General features: G+C 41.2%; 1 protein-coding gene across 1 annotated transcript in view; it reads right to left on the minus strand.

Moving 5' to 3' along the window:
- The window catches only part of EGFL6 (EGF like domain multiple 6), a 138,024-nt gene that overhangs the window by 86,066 nt on the left and 35,337 nt on the right, over positions 1-16,621 (minus strand). The window contains exons 2-3 of the mRNA XM_077482542.1: positions 14,731-14,846; positions 4,951-5,043 (exon numbers count right to left, since the gene is read on the minus strand). Coding sequence (XP_077338668.1) covers positions 4,951-5,043; positions 14,731-14,846 — 209 coding nt within the window. The remainder of the gene's footprint in view (positions 1-4,950; positions 5,044-14,730; positions 14,847-16,621) is intronic.

Genomic DNA, 16,621 nt, shown 5'->3' on the forward strand with positions numbered 1-16,621 from the left:
GTCATGATTTTGTTCAGGTCACCAATGTAAAAGGCAGAAAAACACTTGTAATCCTCCCCAAAGAAGATCATGTTCTTTTTTGAGCTTAAGGTAATTTTCAGGCATTTTGCTTCAGGTGACAAAACGCTCAGATGTGAACAGGTGCCATTGAAATAAATGGGATTTTGCTTGTTGGGGCACTTCTCAGGTGTTTTTTCGGGTGTTTTATGAGCTGAAAATACTCAGGTGTGAATGCAGCCTTAGAGTTGATTGAGAACAAGAGGTAAGGATAATTAAAAATAAAATAATATTCCAATGGGGGTATCTGTTCCAGCAACAGCTGTGTAAGAAGGGGAATCCCCTTACTTTGGGAGGTCTTCTTTAACTTTCAGCTGTGTCTCTGGGACAGGAAGTGGCGATAAATTTCCGTAGTGAAAGTTAGACATCAAAATATAACATGACTGTGGTTTCATCATTTCCTTATTCTATCCAAAACTAAAAAAAAAAACATTTTTGCAATAGATAGCCTTTAAGTTTAGAATACATATGCATATAAATTTCATGCAACTGAAGAGTTTACACTAACCTACAACAGAAAAAGATCTGACCTTATACCTTAGATTATAAATAAAAAAAAGAAAAAGATTTTACTTATTTCCATCCAAAGCATACATTGGTTAAATGAGGAGTAACAATCTGAAAGACCTTTAATTTTCCCCCGCCTGCCATATATACAGTACTTTAAAAGTTTTCTTATATAATTCAAGCTTTTATATGTTGTGCTCAAATATTCAGGATCAAATGCCCACACATAGAGCCTGATTACTGTATAAACAGTTTATACCCCTTTGGTCTTTATGTTGTCATATAACAAACTATTGAACCAAAACACAGTTGAATAATTTGTTCATACCAGTTAATTTAAAGTGAATGAAGGTGGTAGAGAAGACAGGCACCATCATTATTAATTTTAGTTTATTTTGAAAGGGTGATGTTAATGAAACAGAATCATACCCTAAAGGGATTAAATTGCAAGCCATTTTCTCTAATGGCGTGCTGTGTGAAAATTGCTTCTGAGTCTGATAAAATGCATCAATATTGGTCTAGACCAGCGTTTCATAACATTTTTAGCATACATTTCTTGGCACCCTGGTCTAAAATGTAAAAAATGTACTTATCAATGGGAAACATGAGCCTGGGACAATGTACACAACCACCTTAATGAAGTTAGCTTCAAATCAAAAGCTTCCCTTCACATCAGAGGTTCCCCTATTATATCAGAGGTCCCCCATCATGTCAGAGCCCCCCTTAATATCGGAGTCTCTCACATCAGAACCCCCATCATGTCAGAGTCACCTCTTTTATATCAGAAGCCCCCATCACAACAGAACCACTCTATACATTAGAGGCCCTCTCTTCTCTTGAATGCTTGGGATGGCCCTGCACTTTGCCCACTCTTGATGAGAGTCATGCATTGCCATGGTGCCAGGAGATGGCTACCATCATCATAGCAATGAAGAATGCCATGCATCTTGGCCCTAGAGTGTCATTGGTTGGATTGGTGCTCGGACCAACCCATATGATAGCAACTCACGATGCTGATCCAGAGCAAACTGGGTCCTGCCATCATGGTATCCCAGGGTAACCCAAACGGCACCCTACTTGAGAAATGCTGGTCTAGACAACCACATTTACCAATACTAGCATAATGTTTCCTTGAATAAAACTTTCTAATAACAGCAATTGACATAGAATTAACTTGTATGTAAAGAGATATAACAACTGTTTTCTTAGTATACATATTTTTTGAATTAATATTACTAAAAGGAAGTAAGCATAAATGATGCTGCCATATTGGTTTTATCACAAAAGACCCCAAAAGAATAAGAGTAATCATAAAGAAATGATGAAAAACACAGGAAGTTCCAAGACATAATTCTCTTATGCTGCAAATATACTGCTTTGGAGGAAATCCAGAAGTACATGAAGGCTTGACATTTATTTCTTTTGGCAACTTTGTCATCAAGCACAGATAATAATCATGATTAATCTGCAAATATACTTTGATGAACTGAATCGTTCCAGACATTTTAATATACAGTTTATGGACAGTGCAGATCAACATAGTATTCTGTAGTAGATGATAACCAGGCACTGTAAGTCCATACCTTGTTATTTTTTTCATTTTGTCATATTCTGTTGGATCAGCAGATTTGATTGGAAAGAAAAAGATGTTACTCTTTGACTTTGTTTCTTTATGTTTCACGTTATTTTGTGACAACTGGAGTATTTTTTTTTGGTAATCAGCATTTACTTTATAAGGTAATTCCACTCCTGCATGAGGGATCTGCCCTGACTCTTTTACAGCCCATTTACATTAGGCCATTGCCGTAACGTGTGGTAAAATGCATATATTGCCGCATCAAACAGTAACCCACTCTTTGGTGGTGTGTTGTGGTATCATTTATTTTGATTAGCACAACAAACCTCAATAAAGCACCGGTAGTGCAGATCATTGCAGCACACCATGATGACTAGTGTATGTTGCAATATGCTGCAAAAAATGCAGCTTACATTTTTGGCACATTAAGGTGCCTTGCGCCTCATTCATTTTGAATTTTCTGCCTAACACAGAGCGCTGCAATGCACGTTAACATGTGAAAAAGGTGCGTTTCAGTGAACAGCATTTTGGTGTGAATGGACTCCTAATGCCAAGGCTCTCATGCATTCTTAGCCCTTGTACACACGGTTGGAGATTCCGACAACCAAATCCGTCGAATTTTGTCCAACGGATTTTGTCCGAAACTGTTGCATACACACGGTCGGACAAAGTTGTCGGAAAATCCGACGTGATGGCGTTATGTCGTTACGACGGGACTACGTTCACACTAGTAGCCAATAGCTTTGGTGTAGAAATTTGATCTGAGCATGCGTGGCACTTTGTCCGATCGGAATTCTCTACACATGATCGGAGTATGTCCGATCAGAGCATTTTGTCGGAAAATTTTACCAACAAGTTGGAAAACTTGGTCCGTGGGATACTCCGACGGAAACAGTCCGATGTAGACCACACACAGTAGGAATATCCGACAAAATGGTCCGATCGGACACATTCCATCGGAATCTCCGACCGTGTGTACAAGGGCTAAAAGTAAGGCACCCATGTAATTATTACATTTTTCTAGGACATAATGTATATGACAGGAGAAAATGAAATTAAAATATTCAGTACATTTCTGTTAAACATTTACATGTTTTATTCCTTTAAAAACACAGCAAATACAGAAAAATATACATTGAGCCTGAAAGCGAACCATCGTGCTCCTACCGTGGTTTGACATCACAGTGCTTTTTCTATAATGAAATCCCAACCAGAATTGTCAGCTCTGCCTACTGGACTACAAAAGTTCATCTATCTCCTACTCCTATTTGCCCCACTTCACATGCATACACCAATTTATTTCCCAGTAAAACAATGCTGCTGCCTTGACTCCCAAAAGCCCGCCCTCGTCCTGTAGTTCTGGAGACGTGCTTACATTAATACGAACTGATCTCCCAGCCCCTGCAAGAACTTTGTAAGCATGATGATGATGTCCCAAAAAGTAATAAAAACCTATTTTCTTACTATAGAAAAAAGGCGAAAGAAAACAAAAAATAAGCTGGAGCCTGTTCTAAAGGGGCAAAAGGAGAATTAAGGGTACATATAGGTGATGCCTGGAAATACACAATAAATTACTTTTAAATAGGGCATTACAATGAGCAATTATGTAGTGCAAGATGCTGTAACCGATGACCTCTAGTAAGAGATCGTCTCAGAAAAGGCTGTCATTGGTGACCTGCTTGTGAAAATTCTAGTATCCTGGCTGTCTTTGGCTGTAGTACTTTGCCAGTGGGGTTAGTTTACTGAAGAGGAGGGTATTCACTTAGAAAAGTGAATGTTCACGTGGCTTAATAGAGATGAAGCTGCGTTCACTTAGATCAGCCTTTATCAACCTTTTCAACACAGAGGAACCCTTGAAATACATTTCCAGTCTCAGGGAACCCCTGTTAAAAATTACTACATCTACAACTCATGATACATTAGTGTGATGGTCAGTGGGAAGAATGCTCCTTACACTTGTGGTCATTGGGAAGAATTACCCCCTGACAGATCTCTAAAAAGTTCAATGGTGTCATAGGGAACCTGTCTGAGAGGCAGAAATTGCTCAATGCTCAAGGAACCCCTAGTAACCTCTGGAGGAACCCTAGTTGAGAAACCCTAACTTAGATCATCCAAACACATGCAAGCTAAATCCTGTTTTTTTTACATCTTCCTTGCACGATTGGGTGTTCAAAGTGAGCACAGGTTCACATTTACTGTCATTCAATTTTCAAAGTTGACATCCACTTTGCTAATGAACACCCTACTTATTTATTAAATCAACCCTACTGACCTTGAATCAGCACGTAGATTCAATTCAGAGCTCTAGATCTGAATACTTGTTCTGAGTCAGTAATGAATCCATTAGACCAGCCATGCCACCAGCCATTTTCAGAGAGGTTAGCAATAGCAGTGCGATCACTTCTTTACTGAGAAGTTCCTTCCAATTTAATAAAGCTATGTGTCCCTTCGGTTCAAAATTTTGTTTACAATATTTTTAATTGTAGTCACAGATTTACCCAAACTAGCCGATGATTGCTTCCTCTTTCTAATGTACATTAGAAAAATAATACATTCATTTGCAATTGGACTGGGATCTAATTATGTGGCTGACACATGATTAGACAATACTGGATCACATGTCATATATTTATTAAAAATGTACATTTATTTCAAGAAAAGAAAGGAAAAGTGATGACTAAAGGTATCCCAAATTCCAAAACAGAGCAGTACTACCGTTACTGCAGTCCTATAGCATGGAACGCAGCCAATCCCTGCTCTCTTCTTATTACTGTAGATACAGAAAGGGCTTATCCATATGTAGCACATACCTTGACTGCAGCTTCTTCCAGTAAATCCAGGAAAACATTTGCATTTGTTTGGTCCAACACATTCACCATGCTTACAGCCTTCCTCACACACAGCTAGGGAATAGAACAAAATGTATCAATAAGTAACAATCGTAGCGCAGGCTATATGATAATTTTGAACATTTCACTACAGGCCTGTTGAGGGGTTTTGTCTTTATTAGACAGGTTTGCCTTCACTATTATCACTAATCTAAAGGAATGCAAAAAAAAGTTAAAGAAGTTAAAATGTAGGGCAGATGGAGGTCAACTGCAGAGCATCTGTACCTGTTAAAAAAATTCTGAATGCTCTCAGAAGAATTTCAAGCTGATTTTAACGTTCTGCTATCAACATACACCCATCTGAAGCCATCAACACTTAAGGCCTCATGCACACGAGACGCAGTTAAACGCGCGTTCAGATGCAGTTGGACAGTTTTTTCAACTGCACCTGAACTCATTCAATGTTATCCTATGTGTCCATGCACACAGTCTAGTTTTTTTTTCCGTTTATATGCAGTTGCGTTTAATCTCGTTTTTCCAGAAGCAAAAAAATGCGTTCAGAAACAAAAATTTCTGCGTTTCAGGCGCAAAACGCGGCTAAACGCGGCTAAACACGGCAGCCGCGTTTAGCCGTGTTTGCGTTTATATGCGTTTTTAAGGCCTCATGCACACGAGACGCAGATGAAACCTCTGTTAAAAAAAAGCTGAAACGCGCGTTTAGAAACGCGCGTTTTGCCGCGTTTGCATGCCGCGTTTAGACGCGTTTAGACGCGTTTGCGTTTAAACGCGTTTATAAAGATAACATCATGTAGACCCTCCCCAAGCTCTCAAAGCATTTTTTTTAACTATTTCTGCTATTTTGATCAGAGTGAGCAGCAGCAGCATAGAGAGCAGTTGTACACTTGCATTTGCCGTGTCACTTGCCACGGCACCTGCCACAAGTTGTGGATTGTCCACTTGCCACGTCACTTGCCACAAGTTGGGGATTGTCCACTTGCCACATCACCTGCCACGTCACCTGCCACAAATTGTGGATTGTCCACTTGCCACGTCACTTGCCACATCACCTGCCACGTCACTTGCCACGAGATGTGGATTGTCCACTTTCCACGTTATCTGCCATGCCACCTGCCACAAGCTGTGGATTTTCCACTTGCCACGTCACCAGCCACATCACCTGCCACAAGTTGTGGATTGTCCACTTGCCACGTGACTTGCCACATCACCTGCCACGTCACTTACCACATCACCTGCCACAAGTTGTGGATTGTCTACTTGCCGCGTCACTTGCCACATCACCTGCCACGTCACTTGCCACGTCACCTGCCACAAGTTGTGGATTGTTCACCTGCCACGTCACCTGCCACGTCACCTGCCACAAGTTGTGGATTGTCCACTTGCCACGTCACTTGCCACAAGCTGTGGATTGTCCACTTGCCACATCACTTGCCAAGTCACCTGCCATGTCACTTGCCACGTCACCTGCCACAAGTTGTGGATTGTCCACTTGCCACGTCACTTGCCACAAGTTGTGGATTGTCCACTTGCCACACCACTTTCCACGTCACCTGCCACGTCACCTGCCACAAGATGTGGATTGTCCACTTGCCACGTCACCAGCCACATCACCTGCCACAAGTTGTGGATTGTCCACTTGCCACGTCCCTTGCCACGTCCCTTGCCACGTCCCCTGCCACGTCACCTGCCACAAGTGGATTGTCCACTTGCCACATCACTTGCCACATCACCTGCCACAAGTTGTGGATTGTCCACTCGCCACGTCACTTGCCACATCACCTGCCACAAGTGGATTGTCCACTTGCCACATCACTTGCCACGTCCCCTGCCACAAGTGGATTGTCCACTTGCCACGTCACTTGCCACGTCACCTGCCACAAGTTATGGATTGTCCACTTGCCACGTCACATGCCAGTCACCTGCCACAAGTTGTTGATTTTCCACTTGCCACGTCACCTGCCAAGTCACTTGCCGCGTCACCTGCCAGGTCACTTGCCACGTCACTTGCCACAAGTTGTGGATTGTCCACTTTCCACGTCACTTGCCACTTCACCTGCCACGTCACTTGCCACAAGTTGTGGATTGTCCACTTGCCACATCACTTGCCACCTGCCATGTCACTTGCCACAAGTTGTGGATTGTCCACTTGCCACGTCACTTGCCACAAGTTGTGGATTGTCCACTTGCAATTGCAATTGTTTAAAATATTTTTCTAATGGTTTTTCATCATTTGCAATCATTTTTGAGATTTTTAATGTAAAAAAAAAGGTCACCTTTAAAAACGCATATAAACGCAAACGCGGCTAAACGCGGGTGCCGCGTTTAGCCGCGTTTAGCCGCGTTTTGCGTCTGAAACGCAGAAATTTTTGTTTCTGAACGCATTTTTTTGCTTCTGGAAAAACGAGATTAAACGCAACTGCATATAAACGGAAAAAAAAACTAGACTGTGTGCATGGACACATAGGATAACATTGAATGAGTTCAGGTGCAGTTGAAAAAACTGTCCAACTGCATCTGAACGCGCGTTTAACTGCGTCTCGTGTGCATGAGGCCTTACGCCTTAAATTGAAATATGATTCTCTTGAAAAAAAAAAAGAGGAAAAGAGGATGCAATAGAGAGGAATTCAGAAAATGGATGATGCAGTGTCATAAAAACAGAAAAATTATGACCATCAAGTGATGATCTCATGTCTATGGCTGCACCAGTAACCTCTCGGAGGGAATGATTGAGAGGTTAAAAAAAAACTTACTGCTATGATTCCCAGCTTTAATAGGGGGTTTGACCCTCTAATTTCTCCAGCAACATAAACTATTACCAAAAGTATTGGTCCTTTACACGCACATGAACTTTAATGGCATCCCAGTCTTAGTCTGTAGGGTTCAATATTGAGTTGGTCCACCCTTTGCAGCTATAACAGCTTCAATTCTTCTGGGAAGGCTGTCCACAATGTTTAGGAGTGTGTCTATGGGAATGTTTGACCATTCTTCCAGAAGCGCATTTGTGAGGTCAGGCACTGATGTGGACGAGAAGGCCTGGATCGCAGTCTCTGCTCTAATTCATCCCAAAGATGTTCTATTGGGTTGAGGTCAGGACTCTGTGCAGGCCAGTCAAGTTCCTATACCTTAAACTGGCTCATCAATGTCTTTATGGAACTTTCATTGTGCACTGGTGCACAGTCATGTTGAAACATGAAGGGGTCATCCCCAAACTGTTCCTACAAAGTTGGGAGCATGAAATTGCCCAAATGGTATGGTATACTGACTGACGCCTTAATAGTTCCCTTCAATGGAACTAAGGGGCCAAGCCCAACCCCTGAAAAACAACCCCACACCATAACTCCCCCTCCAGAAAATGATTGTACCAGTGCACAAAGCAAGGTCCATAAACACATGGATGAGTCCTGACCTCAATCCGACAGAACACCTTTAGGATGAATTAGAGTGAAGACAGATTCTCCTACCTGAGCTGTGGATCTCTGCAGCTCCTCCACAGTTACCATGGGCCTCTTGGCTGCTTTTCTGATCAATCCTTGCCCAGACTATCAGTCTGTGTGGATGGCCATGTCATGGTAGGTTTGCAGCTGTGCCATATTCTACATTTTCAGATGATGGATTGAGCAATGCTCTGTGAGATGTTAAAAGCTTGGGATTTTTTTTTATAACCTAACCCTGCTTTAAACATCTCCATACTGCTGTTTGTTCACTAAGATTCTCTAACAAACCTCTGCAGGCTTTACAGCTGTATTTATACTGAGATTAAATTACACACAGGTGGACTCTATTTACCAATTAGGTGACTTCTGAAGGAAATTGGTTCCACTAGATTTTAGTTAGGGGTATCAGCGTAAGGCTCGATTCCCATCTATGCATGTTGCTTTTGAGCGTTTTTGCAGTGCTTTTTGCGGTGCTTGTCGCGTTTTTGGACACACGTTTTTACCGCGATTTTGCCGCGTTTTGCGTTTTTTTTACACTGTGGTTGCTTAGCAACCAGATATATACAGTGAAAAAAACTGGGAAAAAACACAAAACGCAAATCGCGGCAAAATCGTGGCAAAAACACAGTAAAAAAGCGGTACTTGCGTTTTTGATGCAGGGCCATTGACTTCTATTACATGCAAAACACTGCATTTTGCATAAAAAAAAGTCCCCGACCCTTTCCAAAAACGCAGAGGCACAAAAATGCATTGATGTGAACATGTTTCATAGGAACCCATGTTAAAAAATTTCCCTGCATTTCTGCAAAAATGCAAAATGCATCAAAAAACGCGCTAGTGTGAATCGAGCCTTAAAGGAGCCGAATACAAATGCATGCCACACTTTTCACATATTTATTTGTACAAAAAATGTTAAAAACTATTTATCATTTTCCTTCCACTTCACAATTATGTGCCACTTTGTGTTGGTCTATCACATAAAATCCCAATAAAATACATTTACGTTATTAGTTGTAATGTGACAAAATGTGGAAAATTTCAAGGGGTATGAATATTTTTTCAAGGCAATGTATAACCTTACCAGCAACACTCATATTTTGTAATGTTTAAAGCAATATTAAACCCAAAAACAAAAATTTATAAAATATAAACCCCAACACACTTACACTTAAAGAGGAAGTAAACCCTGATGAGTTTACTTCCTCTTTTTTTCCATGCAAAGGTAAAGCATAATGGACTACTATACATCGCATAGTAGCCCATTATGTGTCACTTACCTGACACAGGAGCCAGCGAAGTCGCCGCTGTCCCCTGTAGTCCGCCGCATCCATCTTGCTGGTGGCGTCTCGCAGCTCCGCTGCTGTCATTCGGCGAAGCCGCGATGACGTCACTCCCGCACATGCGCACGGGAGTCGACAAATGCGGCAGCTCCATTCTTGGAACTGCCGCGCTCAGTGCGCCTGCGCGCCGCTGTCTACGGCGCATGCGCCGTAGACAGCGGTGCCCGTTTTTGGGCAAATATCTCCTAAACCATATAGGTTTAGGAGATATTGCTTGGACCTACAGGTAAGCCTTAATCTAGGCTTACCTGTAGGTCAAAGTGGTTTGTAAGGGTTTACAACCACTTTAAGTTTTATTTACCTTTTGGGATAAAGTTTTTTATATAAATTTAAAAAAATCCGACCATTGTAAGCAACCCATAATTGTAAATGGTTTGTCTCAACCCTCTAACTGACACCTTTCCTGAACAGCATAGCCTGCTAAAGGAAGTTGCAACATAACTGACTTGCTGGTTAGATCAGTGGTCCCCAACCTTTTTGGCACTGGGGACCGGCTGCGTGGAAGAAAATTGTGCCAAGGCCCAGCGAGGGACTGGGGGTGATGTACGCACACGCGTGGGGGGGGGGGGTAAGCGAATTTTGCTGGCAATTTATCGGACAATAGCTGGTGTTCGGCTGTTGGTACTTCCATCATCATGGCACCATGGGGTTGGTATGGTGTCAGAATGATTGAAGCGCATTATTTCTTATTTTACATTGTAATATTAATGAAATAGTTCAACTCACCATAATGCAGAATCAGTGGGAGCCCTGAGTGTGTCACTTTCCATGTCGCCTGCCACCAGATGAGAAATGCCACTTGTCAGGCTGCCTGTCACCAGTTGAGGATTGCCGCTTGCCACATCACCTGCCAGTGCCACCAGATGAGGATTGTCACTGCATTGGTGACACTGGTTCAGTGGTCTTTCTTAAATGAGGGCAGGAGAGCAGAGATGCGGGGTGGACAGGGAGAGATGATGTCATCACTCTGCTCCCCGCCGCACCGCCGACATTCCGCACGTTGTGAGGGCGGAAGAGCGGGGGTGCTAGGCGGGCGGAGAGAGATGTCATCTCTGCTCACCAGCCCGCTTCTCTTATTCGTCCACCCGCTTTCCTCTCTGATCAAACCGGTGCCTTACAGCCTGCCGCGGCCCGGCTGCAAAGATGCTACGGCCCGGTAGTGGGCCACGGACCGGGGGTTGATGACCCCTGGGTTAGATCACCAGGTCAAAATAAAGGGGGAAAAAAAACATTAAAAAAAATGAATGCAGAGGATTGCTTAGCTACAATATATTTAATTTTTGTTTTTGGTTTAAATACCAATTTAAGGTTATAATTCCAGCTATCACCACAAAAAATGTCATGTATAATAAAGGTCATGTAGAGATGTGTATCTAGTTTCTACTAACATTTAGAAATATGAACATACAGTATATGTTAGTAGTGCTTTAATAAAGTCTTAATTGACTGTAAAGCTATGTGTTTATAGGATTAGCTTTATAGCTGAGTACCTTAGAATAATATTTTGTTAATAGTCAAACTATTGCAGACTAATCAGAAATACATGGACAGTCTGAAACTAGATATGTGGAATTACAGTAAATGCAATGATAGGTAAAACTAATAGAAAATCTTTTGTTATCAAATCCCATCATTAAAAGACATTTTAAATACTGTTGATCTACTAGCAGGATTAAATTACATCCTCTGGAGAAAAGTGAGTGTTTCCAGGCCACATAAGGACAGGTCAGAATCAACAGTATGGTAATCATATCCCTGTTCCTGTTATTGAATGCACTTATTTATGTATAGACTCCGGGGGCCAATTTAAAACAGCAAGGACAAAAGTGAAGTTTGTGACCCTGTTTTTCCTTTAAATAGAATGTATAGTCATTTTGTAGAATTTTTGTTTATTATCATCGGAACAAAAAAAAATTTGCATATTAGCCTGCATTCACACCTAAACAGAGCATATTTCTGGTGATTTTGAAGCGTAAGCCTTTCACAAGCATTTTTGTGCATGTATCAAACTTTCAGGCATTTGTTTTCCAGGAGGGGAGTACTTCTAGAGAGGGAAGAGAGTTTGTCATGCATTTACAGACCCTACAATTGAAATCTATGAGGCCAAAAATGCCCGATTACGCAAAAAAAAAAACAAAATATATATTTCTTGTACTTCTCTGAACGTATGGGACATCAAATGTACAAGCAATTGAGTGCTCAAATGTGAACAGGCACAGTTATAAACAATGGAATTGTGCATGTTCAGCATAGTCAGGCATAGGTAAACACTATACAAAACAGTGTGAATGGGGTCTACCTATTTTATATACTCCTTCTGAGGCAACAGATGGAGCATTAGATTACTTATAACACACGTTCCCGTTTCTTTAAAGTGGTTGTAAACCCTTACAACACACTTTCACCTACAGGTAAGCCTAGATTAATGCTTACCCGTAGGTGCTGTAAATATCTCCTAAACCTACACAGTTTAGGAGATATACACAATTCCCCATACGAGGATTCCTTCTGCACTCTGCGCATGCGCACTTTAGAGGGGTCACGGCGTGCCGTTTGCATTAAATGACATGCCGTGACTAGCGGCTCCCATGCACACACGCGGGAGTGACGTCACTCGACTCCGACCAGTCACAGAGCTGGAGTCCCTGACCCCGGAAGGAAGATGGATGCATAGTAGCCCGTTATGCTTTGCCTTTGCAGGGAAACAAAGAGGAAGTGAACCCATTAGGGTTTACTTACTCTTTAAGCTGGCCACACACTGCTCCAATTTTCTCAGATTCCTGCTGACCTGGAAGAAATTGAAGCATTGTTTGACGACCAGTCTGCTCTACAAATGTCAATTATTAAATCCAGCCTTTGTTGAAGGAGCCTATCAGAAAATTGTCTGAGAAACAGCCCTGCATACAATCAGATCCAGACACTGTTTAGCAGGTGAGATTTGTCCATGCACACTGGCTTCATGTACACTTGACCGTCATATACCGTGGAAAAACGCAAAACATGAAAAGTTATGCCACAATTTTGCTGTGGTTTTGCTGCATTTTACGTTTTCCCCCAGTGAAAACGTTCCTATCCTGAACGCGATACTTCCACATTCAGGAGAGGGAGGTTGAACCTCACCTAACCTCCTAAACTCTGCTAAAAGCCTATGTGTACATTGACACATAGGCTTTTATGGAGTTGAGTTTAAGAGCTTTGGCAAAAATACACCAAAAGCTCCTAAACTCAAGTTTAGGAGCTGCTAGTCTACATGAAGCCTTAGCGTGATTGGATAAATATGATTTCTTTTGTTGGAGGGCTGGGGGAGCTGCAGCACAGAAGGTTTGTTACTAAACCCACAACAGTAAAATCTGTCTGTATAAGCAGAATAGCATGCTTGTTATACTCACTGTGGAACTTAAGGGGTTAATCCTCTGTATTGTGTAAAAAGGCTAATTTATCCTGTATTCACAGATCCTTCCCTTCCTGCAGGGTCTCTCTTGGCAAGGCCAGATAAGACACATCAAGGGTAGTTCTCCTGCACATGCACAGTTTGGTCTCTATTGCTGGAGAGAACAGTTCCTGTCTTGAGCTGAGCTAGCCAGGTCACATGCTATTGACATCACACATGTGGGTGTGTATACAGATCCTAAATGCCCAGTCCCTCCCTCCTCCTCCATGCCCAGTAACTAAAAAAGAACACAGTGGGTTGGATGCCACATCTTACTTCATGGAGAATCCGCCTTCCATAACAGCACATGGACACAGGCTATAGTGAAAATCTCCTCCTACCTGAACTCTTAGCACTGGACAGACCCTGCAGTTTATCACGTGACCATGGTATATAGACCAGAAAAAAAGGTATATAGTGGCAGTATGTTAATGTAAAAAGAAAATGTATAAACTGTGGACACGGGGGGGGGGGTGTTAAATATTTTCATATTACTGGGTTTAAGGCTTTAGAACCACTTTAATTTTCTTTGAAATTAGTTGAATTGAACTCTTAGCCCTTGTACACACGATCGGAGATTCCGATGGAATGTGTCCGATCAGAGCGTTTTGTCGGATATTCCGACTCTGTGTGGTCTGCATCGGACTGTTTCCGTCGGAATATCCGTCGGACCAAATTTTCCAATTTGCCGGAAATATTTTCCGTCAAAATGCTCCGATCTGACATACTCCGATCATTTGTAGAGAATTCCGATTGGACAAAGTGCCACGCATGCTCAGATCAAATTCCTACATCAAAGCTATTGGCTACTAGCCTGAACGTAGTCCCATCGTAACGAAATTACGTCATCACGTTCTGAACGGTTGGATTTTCCGAAAACTTTGTCCGACCGTGTGTATGCAACAGTTTCAGACAAGTTTTGGTTGTCGGAATCTCCGACCGTGTGTACAAGGGCTTGTAGGTTTTCACCAGAACAGGTGTCCCCTTGGAAGAGTCCTAATCCAAGATATCACTATCACATCGTGTTCAAATAAAAAAGACAGAACACTTTATTGTCACCAGCAAAAAGCAACATTTGGAGGCTACAAATGCCCTTTCCTTCAAGCAGCAGGTCACTGGTTAATATATTATATATATTATAATATATTGGATTGGGGCTCATGTTTGGTGGCACCATCTGCCATTTCACCACAGAACCTTTCTATAATTATAGTCTAATTGCTGTTTGGAGTGCACTGGACTTTTTGTATTTATGGACCCATTGGAAGATTGACCCTCACCTCAGCTCTGGTGACCAATTTTGGATTTACCATTTCTGTTTGCCCTGGTGACAACAGACATAAGCTCAAATAAAAAGGAGAAATGAACGTAGCAAGAAAAAAATAACAATAAAAAACTTGACAAGTGTGCTAATCTTTGCCCATGGCAGGCCGTGTATATTACTTTTAGAATATCGTACTAGGTGACTGGATTGTTATACTTACTATTAGATCTATAACTGGAAGTACACAAAGGAGAAAGGCTTGAGAATGAAGCCTACCTTCACATTGCCGTTTGCTGTTTCGCTTCCATCCATAGCAGCATTCAGTTTTGGTTCCATATCGACATAAACCAGCTGTGTGTGCAGATGATACAAGTTGCCTCTGTCCTCTTGAGCTGCAATCATACAATTAAAAAAAATATATATATGAATATTCTATTTAAACATTTTCAAAGGGCAGCAGGTCACTAATAGCCAAAATGCAAATTCAATATCTACTTTTTAGGGAAAAAAGCTAGTGGCTCTCTCCACAGCGAGCAGGAAACCTATCATTTTTTAAATTAGTGTTGGAATCTATGACCTGTAATATATATGTGTGTTTTGCGAGAACAAACTACGCTTGTGTAAATCTAATTTTAATACATTTTTCATTCAGGACATTCAATCACATTAAAAAGTCTACTCTATATTTCCTGTGAGGTTCTAGGTTACGAAAACCTTGAAGGATCTCATTTCTTTATGTCCAGTTGAGTACACTGTCACTTTTGCGCAAGTACAGGGACTACAAGTGAAATATTACTAGGAAATCCAATTCTTGGCTAAACATAGTTTAAGTCTTATCTTTCATGAGCAGTTTAGGCTGAAATGTTAGTTTAGCTGGATGTATTTAAATTGTTTCAAAATTTTACAGATATCACTATTTCTATTCACTATTTTACGCATATCTGGGTATTTCCTATAACTACAGAAATCATCCAACAATTAGTCTTGATATGCCTAGAGCAGGTTATAGGACAACACTGCTCAGAGCTGGAATAAGGTAATGTGTATGTCCAGCTAAAACGTTTTTGCTTCGTATTGCATAGAGTGGAGGAGGATTAGAACCACGGTCAGATTTTTACTGCTGTAAAGCAGTGGTTCTTAACCTTTTTTGAGTCACAGACCCCTTTAAGAATCAGATGAAAGCTACAGACCCCCTCTCTAGTAATATTCACACAAACACAACTATACATGCAATGAATATACCACTTAAAGACCGAGCCTCATTTTGAGATTTGTTGTTTACAAGTTAAAACTGTTTTATTTTGCTGGAAAATTACTTAGAATCCCCAAACATTATACATTTTTTTCCCCAACACCCTAGAGAATAAAATGACGGTGGTTCATTGCAATACTTTCTGTCGCACCGTATTTGTGCAGCGGGCTTTTTTTGGAAAAAATACACTTTTTTAAAATTAAAACAGACAACAGTAAAGTTAGCCCAATTTTATTTTTTTATATTGTGAAAGGTAATGTTATGCTGAGTAAATTGATACTCAAATGTCACGCTTCAAAATTGCGCCCGCTTGTGGAATGGTGACAAACTTTTACCCTTAAAAATCTCGATAGAAAAATTCTACAGTTTGCATGTTTTGAGTTACAGAGGAGGTCTAGGGCTAGAATTATTGCTCTCACTCTACCGATCGCGGCATTACCTCACATGTGTGGTTTGAACACCGTTTTCATATGCGGGCGCTACTCACTCACATATGCGTTCGCTTCTGCACAAGAGCTCGGCGGGACGGGGCCTGTTTAAATTATTATTTTTTTCTTCTTTATTTTACCTTTTCTTTTTTATTTTTACACTGTTCTTTTAAAACAAAATGTGTCACTTTAATTCCTATTACAAGGAATGTAAACATTCCCATTACAAGGGATGTAAATGTCCCTTGTAATAGAAAAAAAAGCATGACAGGACCTCTTAAAAATCTGGGGTCAAAAAACCTCAGATCTCATATTTACACTAAAATGCAATAATAAAAAAAAAATGTTGTCATTTAAAAAAAAAAAAAATGTCCCTTTAAGAGCTATTGGCAGAAGTGGCATTTTGACGTTGCTTCTGCCAAGCAATGGTTTGGAGACGGGTGGGAGCCATCTTCCCCTTACTCATCTCCATACCCAGCATCGCCTC

This window comes from Lithobates pipiens, unplaced genomic scaffold (genome assembly GCF_037356315.1).
Source record: "Lithobates pipiens isolate NorthernLeopardFrog02 unplaced genomic scaffold, aLitPip1_a1.2 Scaffold_16, whole genome shotgun sequence".
NCBI lineage: Eukaryota > Metazoa > Chordata > Amphibia > Anura > Ranidae > Lithobates > Lithobates pipiens.